This window comes from Haliotis rufescens, unplaced genomic scaffold (genome assembly GCF_023055435.1).
Source record: "Haliotis rufescens isolate VD_foot unplaced genomic scaffold, xgHalRufe1.0.p SCAF_13, whole genome shotgun sequence".
NCBI classification, from domain to species: Eukaryota; Metazoa; Mollusca; class Gastropoda; order Lepetellida; family Haliotidae; genus Haliotis; species Haliotis rufescens.
The window spans coordinates 35,540,472-35,556,730 of NW_025963813.1; the positions used below are offsets into that span (position 1 = coordinate 35,540,472).

At 40.1% G+C, this 16,259-nt stretch overlaps 1 protein-coding gene across 2 annotated transcripts; it reads left to right on the forward strand.

The window, feature by feature from the left end:
• The first annotated feature begins 2,294 nt into the window (after positions 1-2,294).
• On the forward strand, positions 2,295-15,897 carry LOC124117738 (arylsulfatase B-like). Of its 2 annotated transcripts, none has more exons than XM_048394481.1 (14): positions 2,295-2,424; positions 3,187-3,298; positions 3,556-3,607; positions 3,832-3,935; positions 10,091-10,197; positions 11,158-11,222; positions 11,637-11,738; positions 12,523-12,586; positions 12,869-12,966; positions 13,386-13,522; positions 13,693-13,751; positions 14,481-14,604; positions 15,109-15,251; positions 15,415-15,897. In XM_048394481.1, the coding sequence occupies exons 1-14, from the start codon at positions 2,319-2,321 to the stop codon at positions 15,585-15,587; spliced, it is 1,446 nt and encodes a 481-aa protein (XP_048250438.1). In that variant the 5' UTR covers positions 2,295-2,318; the 3' UTR covers positions 15,588-15,897. The 2 variants fall into 2 exon arrangements, with proteins under 2 accessions (XP_048250438.1, XP_048250437.1); XM_048394480.1 differs by lacking the exons at positions 2,295-2,424; positions 3,187-3,298; positions 3,556-3,607; positions 3,832-3,935 and adding exons at positions 6,098-6,252; positions 7,015-7,126; positions 7,384-7,435; positions 7,660-7,763 and having other exon boundaries at positions 15,415-15,896.
• The last annotated feature ends 362 nt before the right edge of the window (positions 15,898-16,259 follow it).

The window sequence follows — 16,259 nt, forward strand, 5'->3', positions numbered from 1 at the left end:
AGTGAAATTTGCGGGACTTAAAATATGTTCACGTGTTGTTTTGTGGTGAACAGTTGACTTGCCTCTGCGTCTATTTGTGATGGGTACCACTGGATGTGACGTCTACTCTCACCCTTTGGCGAACACCTGGCTCCATCACTATTTGAGAGTGATTCATGGGCATATGCTCGTGATATGGTCGTAGAGTGGACTCTGCATTTGGTAGATTCTTCTGATTATGGTAACGCCGTGATTTAACTGGAATACTGTTAAAAGCGGCGTTAAACCCAACTCACTCACTCACTCATTTTATTATGTTAATGGAATTGGAATTACTGATTTTTAGTGGTGCATTGAAATAATTTTAACAGCTATTTTGCCTCCAAACGGAATCTGTTTCAGCGGATATTATTAGTTATGGTGTCTTTAGTTGCCGTATACGGTGTTATATTACGTTAGCAGAAAAATATTGGGCGAGGCTTTTTCTGCTGGCTTAATAAGACACCGTATACGGCAACTAGAGATAACATAACGAATTTATTATGCCGAAAAGTTTACACTCACTTGACACTTACAACCGTTCGTTGACGTTAAGAGTCAAAGGGAGACGACTATTCAAACCTTGGAGTGAGTGAGTGAGTGAGTGAGTTGGGTTTAACGCCGCTTTTAACAGTATTCCAGTTACATCACGGTGTGTCAGCCCGAAGTGATGCAGGTCTCAGACGTTTACCACTTCGGTGAAACCCACGAGCACGGGTATGGTGCTGACAAACCTAGAAACACAATCAGGGCGAACCGGGATTCGAACCCACAATCATAGGTTTCTGGCGTGCCCAAGGGACGCAACTTTGCACAGCGAATCGCGGCGCCTTAGACGACTGGGCCCCCCCCCCCCCCCCCCCCCCCCGCCCCCAAACCTTGTTGACAATATTAACGATAATATGTGACAGTCTAATTCCAATTATTCTGATAGTTCAGAGAAAGTCCAGGTTTAAACTAATCTCACGGACATGAAATATTTCATTGTTTCAACTTGTCTCTAATTATGTTTCGCATGTCGTCGCTTCATAAAGTTTCACATCTGATCGCATCATTGAACCTGCCTTTCGCCTGCAGTGTATAGGTCATGGACATGTTGGCACATCAGATACAACAAGGCTTTGATTTCGGATTTGGCTCAGATAACATTGAAGTGTGACTCCTGTAGGGGTGCCTGCAGGTCTATCATAAACAGAAGTCAGTAAATGATGTCATTGTCATGTTTTCACTTTAAAAGGATCAAGATATTTCTTTTCAACTTTCATCAACACAGTTTTAAAATGTTAACAGTTTAGAGTAGTGTACACATATGTGTCAGTCCTAAACGTACACAAGGTAGAATAGAGTGGGCATCATATCACGTTCTCATCACAATAAAAGCGTCAAAAGCCTTTCAACAATCAGGTGCTAAAAGCAGGATATATTATACGCTCACTACTCTATTACCGGCATGTGTATATGAATCACTATCAAATAGTGATGATATAAAAGGTCTCGGGGAAAAAGTGTTCGAGCCTATAGGCCCCCACCGGTAGCATTCGTCACAAATACATGGAAAGGCAAGGCAAGTCTTAAAACAAAAGGAACATATCCTACACATCAAAATATAGAATTGCATTACACTGGTCAAAAACCATGCGCAAACAATAACTGCTTCAAATGTCCAGTAGGACAAATGCTAAGGGCCAACTATATCATGTTCTGTGTGGCTTTTACCCTGACAATAAATGTTGTCCTTAAACTTTCTTTCAAACATCACACCCCATAAACTAACTAAATGGTCGGACCTTAAGTTAAAGAAAATAAGGTCCGGGTTGACACTCTCTGTCTCTGTCTGTCTGTCTGCCTCTCTCTCTCTCTCTCTCTCTCTCTCTCTCTCTCTCTCTCTCTCTCTCTCTCTCTCTCTTTCACACACACACACACACAAACACAAACACACGCACGCACGCTCGCACGCACCTTTACGTCTAACTTCTTTGAGCCAGGATAAGCAGACTCTAGGTTTCAATTTGGAAATCACCTCATAACAGATTACAGTTTTAGACCTGTGATCGCTTGGCACAGGTGGACCGAGAATGACATGTAAGACAAAATAATCAGAATTCAGACATGGAGTGGTACCCGTACCAGTCTTAGCCATTTGGAATCTATATGAATTAAGTGTTGACGTGTTGAAACACTTTAGTTCCTATCACTATCAATGTTCACATATCGCATATGTTCATATCAATCTACCTGATAAGCGGGCGAAGGTCACCTAGTGAATGTGACAAGGACCTCTGTGGTGTTATCACTTCTGTATGACCGTGGAAATGGAGAAGTTCATTATTGTGTTCCTCTCGGTTCTTGTGTCTTGTGCGGCAACACAACGCCCCAACATTGTCTTCATAGTTGCAGATGATTTAGGTGAGCATGTTTTCTTCATCGATAAAGTGCCTATGTACTGATGCAGGATGATCACATTTTCATACAGGGTCATACGATAGGTCTCTACAAGATATTAACATACATCAGCAGATATAGCATATCTATTGACTAGAATCGTAATGCCTGACAAATTTGCGTATTCGCCACAGGCTCTTAACACACACAAATAAGTTTGATTAAAACATGTAAACCTTCATAGGCAATAATAATTGTCTATAACTCGATGACTGATTCTCTTCATTAAGATTTGCAAATACATATTGCACGAAACGTGTTTTCATTCCATAAACAAAGACATAGTTTGTAAGTTCGAAAACTGGGATTTCCTCACATGAATCGAACCGATTCGCGACACATTGTCCGACAGTCACGTGGCATATGACTTCCGGTGTTATGTTTGTTTTAAGTTTATGCCGTTCTGGTGTATTGATGCCTGGTATTAAAATCGAGTGTGGTTGTTCTTGCAGTTTTTATGGTAGAAAAACGTGATACATGATCCCATTCAGTATGTTAGGCATAAATGACCATTCATGATGAATGTTTACAATACCTTGAGTTTATACACTCATAATGATTCTGAGTTTTAATATTAAAGAAGATTTAACCGGAGTGTGTTACACGGAAGGCAACCATCCAAAGTAAACATATAGAGAAATACTGTACTGTTAATACTATTCTATTTTACTCTTCAATGATGTATACATATCCAAATCATATCATGTCACCATTTACTGCAACAAGGATGGAACGATGTTGGTTTCCGAAACCCAAACATGAAGACTCCTAACATCGACAAACTTGCTACAGAGGGGATCATCTTTGAGAGCGCATATGTCCAGCCTTTTTGCAGCCCGTAAATATCATTCCTTTAATATCACTCAAACATACATCTTATACAATCGTATACAAGTTCAACCAATGTCTCATGAAAACATCAAACGTTAGTATATGCCGTAAAGGTTTCAATTGTCAAATATATTTTTAGAATTATCTGCCTTGAATTCTGAATCTTGAAAAATATAACTATTTTAAAATAAGGATCTTTGGGATGAGATTGATATGAGCATGTTCAATATTGTCGGCTGATCTTTGCGCAATGATGATTTACAGGTCTCGTACGGCCTTCATGAGTGGAATGTTTCCATTCAAGGTGGGCATGCAGGTGAGTGAAGTAAAATGTTTCCTCTTCGACATAAAATCAGATTCATGTTGAGCATAACATATTTAACATTAATGATGTGAAAGTTTTGCAAATAAGTTTGCCACTGTTGACCAATATGACCAGGATGGGGGACAATTCCCCTTAGCCAAGAGTGTTATTAATTTTATGTGAAATGTTTCTCTGTTGCATGGAATTGGGTCTTTCTTCTAAATTTCACATTGTAGCACAGAGTTCTGAGCGACGTTCAGGCCGCATGTGTGCCCCTCAACTACACCTTCCTGCCACAAGAGTTGAAGAAACTCGGCTATGCTACCCATATGGTCGGCAAGTATGTCCAGCAACACATTATAAAACAACTGCTTCTACAGATTACGATATTGCCCATCTGATTGTGTAATCCGTATGAACTATACACTATACATAGTCCACGTTAAAAAACAAAGTATACTCTTAAGAAAGTAGGGGATACTCAATAATAACTTAACGTTTCCAAAATTGTAAGAAATATTAGCCTCCAGTAATAGTTGTATGATCATAATGAACCGATTTGAAACATATTACAACCGGTAGTAAAGTATGATAGTTGATGGTATGACCGGGGGCATTCTTTGAGGACCATACGGGTAAAATGGGAAATTTCAAAGTTGACCAATTTGGATCAGTTGTGCGTCATACCGCCACGATTTGTCAAACATTCATTCACTCGATGAGGCATACCTGAAAATAGTCTCCCAATGACGATTTGAGGGAGTCTTTCCCACCTCTCTTGAAGCGCCTGGCCAAGTTCAGCCAACGTGGTAAGCGACCTATGACGTAGACGCAAACGTCTCCCTACCATGACCCAGGTGTGTTCAAAGGGGGAACGTCTGGGCTCTTTGAAGACCATTCTATGGATTTTGTGTTACTGGAAGCGAGGACTCACCATTCCTGCAAGGACAGCACGGGCGTTGTCGTACTGAAAGGGACCCACACGCCTTACAAACAGGACCAGAAATGGGTGTCAGAATGTTGTGGGGTTCGGTCATTCATAGTGATGCCACCCCACACCATAACCAATCCACCGCCAATCTGTCATGACGTCCTAGGTTGACACTGGCTTCACGTTAAATTCGACGTAGCAAGACACGACCACGCCTATCAAGGAAATACAAAGTGAATCGGGACTCATGACACGTTACTCGCGACGATAACCCTCGTTTCGACGCTGTGTTCACCATTGATGTCTTTTGGCAATATGATGCTTTGTGAGGGGCGGCTCAACACGTGGCCATCGAGCACGATTTGTAATCGTCTGACATGTAACTCGTACTCCAGTAGCCTGATGAACGCTTGCAGCAATTTGATTCTCCGTTTGAGCTCAGTTTCGAAGAGCCTGGTTTCAGACCAATCGACCCTGTACTCATGGCGTTGACCAGGGACGGCTTTAATGGGGTGGATCGTTTAACATTTTGGGTTTGTTGGTTACAATTCTATAGTCTGTTAGAACAGTTAATGAACAGTTAGTTAACATTAAACATATTGAACATATTGGCGACTGCACTCTATGCAAATACCCCGTAGACGCTCCGCGTGTTGCAGACAGCGCATCGTTAGGTTATGCACAAGAAATGAATGAAATCAAGTATATCACCACCGTATCATAAGCAGAATAAATACGATTGACAAAATTATGGTCCACAGAGATTAATCGACAATCCTTGAAGATGTCAAAATCAGGAATAACACCCTACGCACGGATGTGACACTGTGTGCGGTACTTGCAATCTACAGAAACTGTTTGGCATAAACGTACTTGTTCGGCATGTTTGTCCGAAACATTTTTTTTTTTTGTTCTTATACTTCATATTAACATACTTTTTTATGAGTATAGATAAATTTATATCATAATGAATTTATTCTTTGTTCGATATGAATCGATAAATTGATTGTGACAAGGTTCGGTTTACAAATCAATACAAATCACTGCTAATCAACTACTACGTAGTACACAATAGGATGGCAGTACCGAATTCAATGGCGGTATAAAACATTATAGCAGTGGTTATAGAAATAGAGACAATGATAATAATATCCACCAAGCAGCAACAGCGGTCAAGCTTACAAAATAGACGGAGGCTTTATATCCAGGGTGAAAGTGATTAGTCTTTCACACACACACACACACAAACACAAACACACGCACGCACGCTCGCACGCACCTTTACGTCTAACTTCTTTGAGCCAGGATAAGCAGACTCTAGGTTTCAATTTGGAAATCACCTCATAACAGATTACAGTTTTAGAACTGTGATCGCTTGGCACAGGTGGACCGAGAATGACATGTAAGACAAAATAATCAGAATTCAGACATGGAGTGGTACCCGTACCAGTCTGAGCCATTTGGAATCTATATGAATTAAGTGTTGACGTGTTGAAACACTTTAGTTCCTATCACTATCAATGTTCACATATCGCATATGTTCATATCAATCTACCTGATAAGCGGGCGAAGGTCACCTAGTAAATGTGACAAGGACCTCTGTGGTGTTATCACTTCTGTATGACCGTGGAAATGGAGAAGTTCATTATTGTGTTCCTCTCGGTTCTTGTGTCTTGTGCGGCAACACAACGCCCCAACATTGTCTTCATAGTTGCAGATGATTTAGGTGAGCATGTTTTCTTCATCGATAAAGTGCCTATGTACTGATGCAGGATGATCACATTTTCATACAGGGTCATACGATAGGTCTCTACAAGATATTAACATACATCAGCAGATATAGCATATCTATTGACTAGAATCGTAATGCCTGACAAATTTGCGTATTCGCCACAGGCTCTTAACACACACAAATAAGTTTGATTAAAACATGTAAACCTTCATAGGCAATAATAATTGTCTATAACTCGATGACTGATTCTCTTCATTAAGATTTGCAAATACATATTGCACGAAACGTGTTTTCATTCCATAAACAAAGACATAGTTTGTAAGTTCGAAAACTGGGATTTCCTCACATGAATCGAACCGATTCGCGACACATTGTCCGACAGTCACGTGGCATATGACTTCCGGTGTTATGTTTGTTTTAAGTTTATGCCGTTCTGGTGTATTGATGCCTGGTATTAAAATCGAGTGTGGTTGTTCTTGCAGTTGTTATGGTAGAAAAACGTGATACATGATCCCATTCAGTATGTTAGGCATAAATGACCATTCATGATGAATGTTTACAATACCTTGAGTTTATACACTCATAATGATTCTGAGTTTTAATATTAAAGAAGATTTAACCGGAGTGTGTTACACGGAAGGCAACCATCCAAAGTAAACATATAGAGAAATACTGTACTGTTAATACTATTCTATTTTACTCTTCAATGATGTATACATATCCAAATCATATCATGTCACCATTTACTGCAACAAGGATGGAACGATGTTGGTTTCCGAAACCCAAACATGAAGACTCCTAACATCGACAAACTTGCTACAGAGGGGATCATCTTTGAGAGCGCATATGTCCAGCCTTTTTGCAGCCCGTAAATATCATTCCTTTAATATCACTCAAACATACATCTTATACAATCGTATACAAGTTCAACCAATGTCTCATGAAAACATCAAACGTTAGTATATGCCGTAAAGGTTTCAATTGTCAAATATATTTTTAGAATTATCTGCCTTGAATTCTGAATCTTGAAAAATATAACTATTTTAAAATAAGGATCTTTGGGATGAGATTGATATGAGCATGTTCAATATTGTCGGCTGATCTTTGCGCAATGATGATTTACAGGTCTCGTACGGCCTTCATGAGTGGAATGTTTCCATTCAAGGTGGGCATGCAGGTGAGTGAAGTAAAATGTTTCCTCTTCGACATAAAATCAGATTCATGTTGAGCATAACATATTTAACATTAATGATGTGAAAGTTTTGCAAATAAGTTTGCCACTGTTGACCAATATGACCAGGATGGGGGACAATTCCCCTTAGCCAAGAGTGTTATTAATTTTATGTGAAATGTTTCTCTGTTGCATGGAATTGGGTCTTTCTTCTAAATTTCACATTGTAGCACAGAGTTCTGAGCGACGTTCAGGCCGCATGTGTGCCCCTCAACTACACCTTCCTGCCACAAGAGTTGAAGAAACTCGGCTATGCTACCCATATGGTCGGCAAGTATGTCCAGCAACACATTATAAAACAACTGCTTCTACAGATTACGATATTGCCCATCTGATTGTGTAATCCGTATGAACTATACACTATACATAGTCCACGTTAAAAAACAAAGTATACTCTTAAGAAAGTAGGGGATACTCAATAATAACTTAACGTTTCCAAAATTGTAAGAAATATTAGCCTCCAGTAATAGTTGTATGATCATAATGAACCGATTTGAAACATATTACAACCGGTAGTAAAGTATGATAGTTGATGGTATGACCGGGGGCATTCTTTGAGGACCATACAGGTAAAATGGGAAATTTCAAAGTTGACCAATTTGGATCAGTTGTGCGTCATACCGCCACGATTTGTCAAACATTCATTCACTCGATGAGGCATACCTGAAAATAGTCTCCCAATGACGATTTGAGGGAGTCTTTCCCACCTCTCTTGAAGCGCCTGGCCAAGTTCAGCCAACGTGGTAAGCGACCTATGACGTAGACGCAAACGTCTCCCTACCATGACCCAGGTGTGTTCAAAGGGGGAACGTCTGGGCTCTTTGAAGACCATTCTATGGATTTTGTGTTACTGGAAGCGAGGACTCACCATTCCTGCAAGGACAGCACGGGCGTTGTCGTACTGAAAGGGAAAACGTTGACCCACACGCCTTACAAACAGGACCAGAAATGGGTGTCAGAATGTTGTGGGGTTCGGTCATTCATAGTGATGCCACCCCACACCATAACCAATCCACCGCCAATCTGTCATGACGTCCTAGGTTGACACTGGCTTCACGTTAAATTCGACGTAGAAAGACACGACCACGCCTATCAAGGAAGTACAAAGTGAATCGGGACTCATGACACGTTACCAGCGACGATAACCCTCGTTTCGACGCTGTGTTCACCATTGATGTCTTTTGGCAATATGAGGTTTTGTAAGGGGCGGTTCAACACGTGGCCATCGAGCATGGAGATGAGCTGCATGTAGACGATTTGTAATCGTCTGACCTGTAACTCGTACTCCAGTAGCCTGATGAAGGATTGCAGCAATTTGATTCTCCGTTTGAGCTCAGTTTCGAAGAGCCTGGTTTCAGACCAATCGACCCTGTACTCATGGCGTTGACCAGGGCCGGCTTTAATGGGGTGGGTCGTTTAACATAATGGGGTGGGTCGTTTAACATTTTGGGTTTGTTGGTTACAATTCTATAGTCTGTTAGAACAGTTAATGAACAGTTAGTTAACATTAAACATATTGAATATATTGGCGACTGCACTCTATGCAAATACCCCGTAGACGCTCCGTGTGTTGCAGACAGCGCATCGTTAGGTTATGCACAAGAAATGAATGAAATCAAGTATATCACCACCGTATCATAAGCAGAATAAATACGATTGACAAAAATATGGTCCACAGAGATTAATCGACAATCCTTGAAGATGTCAAAATCAGGAATAACACCCTACGCACGGATGTGACACTGTGTGCGGTACTTGCAATCTACAGAAACTGTTTGGCATAAACGTACTTGTTCGGCATGTTTGTCCGAAACACTATTTTTTTGTTCTTATACTTCATATTAACATACTTTTTTATGAGTATAGATAAATTTATATCATAATGAATTTATTCTTTGTTCGATATGAATCGATAAATTGATTGTGACAAGGTTCGGTTTACAAATCAATACAAATCACTGCTAATCAACTACTACGTAGTACACAATAGGGTGGCAGTACCGAATTCAATGGCGGTATAAAACATAAAAGCAGTGGTTATAGAAATAGAGACAATGATAATAATATCCACCAAGCAGCAACAGTGGTCAAGCTTACAAAATAGACGGAGGCTTTATATCCGGGGTGAAAGTGATTAGTCTAAATCTCTTCCATAATGTACTTTAGGGCGGTCGGGTAGCCTAGTGGTTAAAGTATCCGCTCGTCACGCCGAAGACTTGGGTTCGATTCCCGACATGGGTACGATGTGTGAAGCCCATTTCTGGTGTCCCTCGCCGTGATATTGCTGGAATATTGCTAAAAGCGGCATTAAGACTCACTCACTCATAATGGTCTTTACAGTCTGGTCTTATTTAAGAATACATTTGACCCAATACATCTAAAAATAGAAACTTCCACATGACTGCTTACATAAGGTTAGAGTGTATTCCTGACAAGACTTTTCGTAACCAATGTCAAAGTACAGTGTTATGAACTTCAACTGAATCTTAGTAGAAACAATATAAGGCAATTACAACATTGTTTAACAATACATTGCACGGCTATATAACAACATATGCTTTACAACCAATCAACCCCCAAAGTTTCTGTGATGTTTTCAAGATGGCACCTGGGTTTCTGCAAATGGGAGTGTACACCGACGTACAGAGGGTTTGATACGTTCTTCGGCTACTACAGTGCAGCGGAGGACTACTTCAATCATAGCAAGGGCAAGTACATCACTACCAACTCACTAAACACCATTAAAACCAGTCCAATTAATCACTAGTTTAGACCATTTCTATTAAACTCTTTCTTTACATGTCTGCACACCGAACTGTGGCGGCAAGGGCAAGTGCACAACTACCAATATACCAATATATCACTAAAGTCCATTCAAACAAGCCACTAGCTTCGAGTTATTTCAGTGAGGGCTCTTTTGCATAGTAGACCATGCATACATCACTTGGATCAGCATCAAACCACATATCACTGTTGTCAACAATGATTCGTTATCAACATGTCAGCACAACGGACATGGTGGAAGTTAGTGAAGTAGGAGAAATTACTCAGGATCGCTTGCAAATATCATAAAGTCATTCATATACAATCAGGAACATTATCAATCACCAGGTGGAACCATTTTCACTGATGGGTTTAAGGTTCTCGTTTAATGTGTCCCTTTATTTGGATCTTAAAAGCTGTCTTCCAGAACTGATGTTTCCAATATATTTTGGAACTTATGCAAAACATGGTGAATACCTAAATTGGTACTGATGAACTCAATGAACTTCAGAAAACAGTTATCCTTATACGCTTACAATTATCAGCCATGTCTCGTATGTAGTATGTACCACAGGTATTGATGCATGTGTGCTTAAAACGCATGTGGATGGACCTTCTAATTGTATTCATGGTCATGAAGGGTTATGAGTGAGTGAGTGAGTTGGGTTTAACGCCGCTTTTTACAATATTCCAGTTATATCACGGCGTGTTGCGTCATGTTGCTTTGTGACTGGCGTGCAACAAGAAATCTAACTCACTCACTATTTATTGATGAAGTATGTCATTTATGAATGTCTTAAAACGTTTGCTACTGCTGCATGCAATAATTTCATAGAGAAAGATGTGATATATGTACCTATTTTGTGGATATCAGTTTTCTTTGATTTTTGTTTTTTGATTTTTAGGTGCATATTTAGACTACAGAGATAACAAACTTCCCGCTTGGGATTACAAGGGAGAGTATTCAGCTGTGAGTAACTTTCAAAACATCGGCGAAACAAGTTAAATATATCGATTGGATGGTAATGTTTAAAATAATTAAAATGTTCCAGACTTGTAATGAAACAGGATGCGTATCTGTGCTAATGTGATACTTTTTAATGTCCAGCGTTTGGGGTGTCTTAATCCATAACTTTATTTCACATTGGGAAACAAGCTTTTTATTTAAAAGAATGAGTGGCCGTCGATAATATTTAATGGTTTATTGAACTGGCCATTGAAGTTAGGTGATAGAATAGTGAGAACAGGTTTACACTGCTCCAAAAACATGATGGCTGGGTGCACCTGCATAACGTAATACGAGACATATGTAATACAAAGGTAAGAGTAATTTATTGAATGTATTAAATACATATGATGTACTCATTCTGTCGCTCTGTTTCAGTATACATTCGCCCAGAAAGCTGTTGACATCATCCACCAGCACAACGTTTCCCAGCCTCTGTTTATGTACCTGCCCTATCAGAATGTACATGCTCCAATTGAGGTAAGGTAGTGTATTCACAAATTACATTAGAGGCAAAATGTGCATATTTAACTATTTCTAACAAAATCATTGAGATAGTCCTCTTACTAGATTACATTGAATGCAAATAGTGGTATTCTGGGATTAGATAAACAGACTGAGGGGTGCACTTGTGTTCAGATGTGTATGTTGTGATATAATAGCCAAAAGGAATTGGGCAAGTCTAGTTAATACAATACAATACAATACAATACAATACAATACAATACACTTAAAAAAAGAAACGCACAGGTAGTATGTAGTTCATTGAACATGACTACGCAAAAAATCCGCTATATAAACTGGATGTATGTTATTGGAAAATGTTGGTGGCCTGATATTCGACAAATGGTGCGTCAAGATGCAGCCATTGTCGACTTGCAATGTTTTAAACTTCATTGTATTCACACTCGTTAAAAAATGTCATGGAGGAAAATTGTAAAGCAAACTGCACGTGCAAGTTATGGCATTCGTAAGCCTATCAAGCTCAAACATGTCATATTTGTATTTATGATATTAATTCAAATATATCGACTTTATTAGGTATATTAAATTTTCTAAAAATCTACCTGTGCGTTTCTGTTTTTGAAGAGTGTATGTACAACATTCATTTTAGTTTCTGTGAATATGTGCCTGGAGGAAACAACTCCAAAGGGCTTAAATGATTATCTCTCGGTTGAAATAGCTGCAACAATCAATCGACATGCCAGTTGCTGCAAGACTCATGCCGTTTCATGATATTATTCGCCTGTCTTATTATATCCAGGTTCCCGAAAAGTACTTCAACATGTATCCAAATGTGATAAACCAAGGTCGAAGAACATATTCAGGTACTCTAAATTTCTTCAAACTATAATTACACGTGTTCCCCATTCCACTTCTGTGGTGTGGTGGATAGATCATAAGCTCAGGTTCCATTCCAAATGAAGTCAAAAGATGGTACGTGTTACTTTTTTTGTTACTCGTCACTAAGCTGATTAAACGCGGACTTTTCGTCTCTGAGTCAGTATTATATGTCTTGGTGAAGAAACCATGTTAAACTGTGAACATATTTTCTTTAAACAAATGCTTACATGATAACAGAATTATATGCTGATGTTACATATTTTTAGGAATGGTGTCTGCCCTCGACGAAGCAGTTGGAAACGTTACAAGGGCGCTGAAGGAGAAAGGGTTGTTTGAAAACACACTCATTCTGTTCACAGCTGATGTAAGAAAAATCTTCTCAATTCATCAACCGAAAAAAAACAGGAATAAAAAAGGTTGTTTATATGTACATAGTCAATCACCGGTTATCATACAAGTACCCCAATGGCAGTGGTTTAATGTTATTGGTTTTAAAGAACAATCTGATTTTAGAGATCAGTTACACTTCCTTATTATGTGCAGAGTAATAGCTGCATATTGAATCATTCAGTGTGAAGGGCGGTCGGGTAGCCTAGTGGTTAAAGCGTTCGCTCGTAACGCCGAAGACCAGGGTTCGATTCCAAACATGGGTACAATGTGTGAGGCCCATTTCTGGTGTCCCCCGCCGTGATATTGCTGGAATATTGCTAAAAGCGGCGTAAAACCGTACTCACTCACTCACTCATTCACTCATTCAGTGTGAGCAATACCATATCACTCCAGAATGGCGGTCCTGTTGAAGATTATGCCAGCAACTGGCCTCTGAGAGGAGGGAAGCACACAATCTGGGAGGGAGGCACGAGGGGGGCATCCTTCATGTATGGCACCGGACTAAAGAAAACCAAGACAACTTATAATGGGTTTGTAGGTTCATGAACTTAATATCGTACATTAATGAGAGGAATGTTGATATTGTCAAAGGAGATGAAGCGGCGATTAATGTTCCTCTGAGTTAAAGATGTTTGGTTAATGAGATTTGACAGTTTGAGAATACTAACACACATGTAACCACAGATCCATTATATTACAGAATGATGCATGCTGTAGACTGGAATCCCACCTTGGTGTCTGCAGCTGGAGGAACTCCTGGTAATAAGGACACCCTTCTTAGATTTGTTTGTTTCCTGGTTTGTAGTTTAACTCTGCTCTCAACAATATTCCAGCTATACGACTGCGGTCTGTAAATAGTCGAGTCTAGACCAGACAATCCGGTGTTGATATCGCGATCATCGATGTAAGCAATTGGGATAACATGACATGTAAGCGAGCATCATCACTCAATCCAATTAGTCCCTTCTTATGACAAGAATGCGTTGCAAGAGATTAGTTCTAAATCTGATTTACACGGAGGTCTCCGACAGCAATATGTTTGTGGTTTAACGCTGCACTAAGCAATAGTCCTGATATATGACGGCGGTCTGTAAATAATCTGGACCACAATCCAGTGATTGACAACATGAGCATCGATCTACGTAATTTGGATACGATGACATGTATCGACCAAGTCAGCGAGCCTGACCACCCGATCCCGTTTGTCGCCTCTTACGACTAGCATAGTCGCCTTTTACAGCAAGCATTGGTTGCTGAAGATCTATCTACCCGGACCTTTACGGGTCTGCAATGTGTTCATTTCAGCCGCACGCACTTGTTACGCTTGTCCATATCATCACCACCTCTATCTCCAATTTGGGAATGTTTATTTTTAATTCTATCCCGAAGAATAGATGAGAAAATGTGATTATTGTCAGACGATGTTATAAATTTGAAATGACGATTCTACGTTCACGTTTTTGTGAGATAAATCCACCAATATTGTAGAGACGTCAATCGACGGTATAAGCCACTGGGATTCTATCAGGAATGGTCTTCCGTCGTCAAGGACCGAGTTCATATACAATCTGGACGACTTTGAGCCTGCAACGGAAGGACATGCTGGAATAAGGTATTAAGTTACCAAACATATTTTGTAACATCCGTCTTTATGCACTCAAGGAACGAACACTATTTTTGTATAACTTGCGACCTACGACTTCGAGAGCTGGACGTTTACTATTGTAATTCATTACATAGTGCTCTCTAACATTGCTTAATACCGGACAATATATATTATTAACTACAAAGTGTGCAGTTGAAAAGTGAGTGAGTTTGGTTTAACGCCGCTTTTAACAGTATTCCAGTTATATAACGGCGTGTCAGCTTAATGTGGGAGTAAAGCCCGAAGTAATGCAGGTTTCAGACGTTAACAACTTCGGTGAAACCCACGAGCACGGGTATGGTGCTGACAAACCTAGAAACATAATTGGGGCGAACCGGGATTCGAACCCACAATCATAGGTTTCTGGCGTGCTAAACTCTGCACAGCGAATCGCGGCGTCACAGACGACAGGGCCACCCGTGCCCCCGCAGTTGAAAAGACGTGAACTTGTGTGGTACTGTTTGTTGACAGGGTTGGAGACTACAAGCTAATAATGGGCTACCCAGGTGGACCTGATGGCTGGCACGAGCCTATGAACAGGACACAGAACGATATTTATGAAACCACCATATATGTTGAAGGAGATAGTCCAGTGCATCTGTACAATATACGTGGTAGGTGATGAGAATAAGAATACCTATCCATTTCCCCAAATTAATTTGCTTGGGACTTGCTCAATATTGATCACATCAGAGAAGTGTTTATTCAAAAACATGTCAACCATCTATGTACAAGCAAATCAGTTTTTTTAATAAGTATTCCCTTCTCCACCTGCAGAGGATCCCACTGAGCATAACGACCTGGCAGCAAAGATGCCGGACATTGTTGACAAACTAAGAGCTCGGATTGATGAGTACCGGAAGCAGATGGTCCCCGCTCTTTTCCCTCCTCCTGATCCTGCATCTAACCCTAAAAACTTTGGGAACGTCTGGAGCCCGGGATGGTGTTGACGTCGAATTATTTGTGTAAAAACATATTGAAGAATATGTTGCTCCTGTCAGTTTCCATCTTAGTCACAATTACATTTGGTGAGTTGAGTCAAACACCACTTTGAACTCCAAATGTTAGTTACATCACTGTGTGTCAACTTAATATCAAAGGAAAGCCCAACGTGATTGAAAAGATTAATGTGTAATGTTTTAACACTTTGCTGAAACCCACCAGCAAAGGTGAGGTTCTCACAGACAACAAACCCGTGAAGATTCGGGGAAGAATAGATCCCCAGCAACCCATGCTTGCCGTAAAAGGCGACTAACGGGATCGGGTGGTCAGGCTCGCTAACTTGGTTGATGCATGTCATCGATCCCAATTGCGTGGATCGATGCTCATGATGTCAATTACTGGATTGTCTGGCACAGACGCGCTTATTTACAGACCGCCGTCATATTGCTGTAATATTGCTGAGTGCGGCGTTAAAAAACACAAAAAAACACAGACAACAGCTGCGAATCCTGGTATGGTTAAGAGACGTCGTTCTGCAAGGTAATTAATGACACTGTAGACCATTAGGCCCCGGAGGCTAGGTATCTGCTGATCATAGAAATCAGTTCAGATAATTATTGTGATAGATTATGCCAATAATCATATCATTCTTGGCTGGATTTCTTTAATGCTTTGGTTTG

Excerpts from the sequence above, each read along its gene's own strand:
- LOC124117738 (XM_048394481.1), top strand. The coding sequence starts at position 2,319 with ATGACCGTGGAAATGGAGAAGTTCATTATTGTGTTCCTCTCGGTTCTT. Across the intron at positions 11,739-12,522 it reads ATGTACATGCTCCAATTGAG|GTTCCCGAAAAGTACTTCAA; the intron begins GTAAGGTAGTGT and ends TATTATATCCAG. Across the intron at positions 12,967-13,385 it reads TCATTCTGTTCACAGCTGAT|AATGGCGGTCCTGTTGAAGA; the intron begins GTAAGAAAAATC and ends ATATCACTCCAG.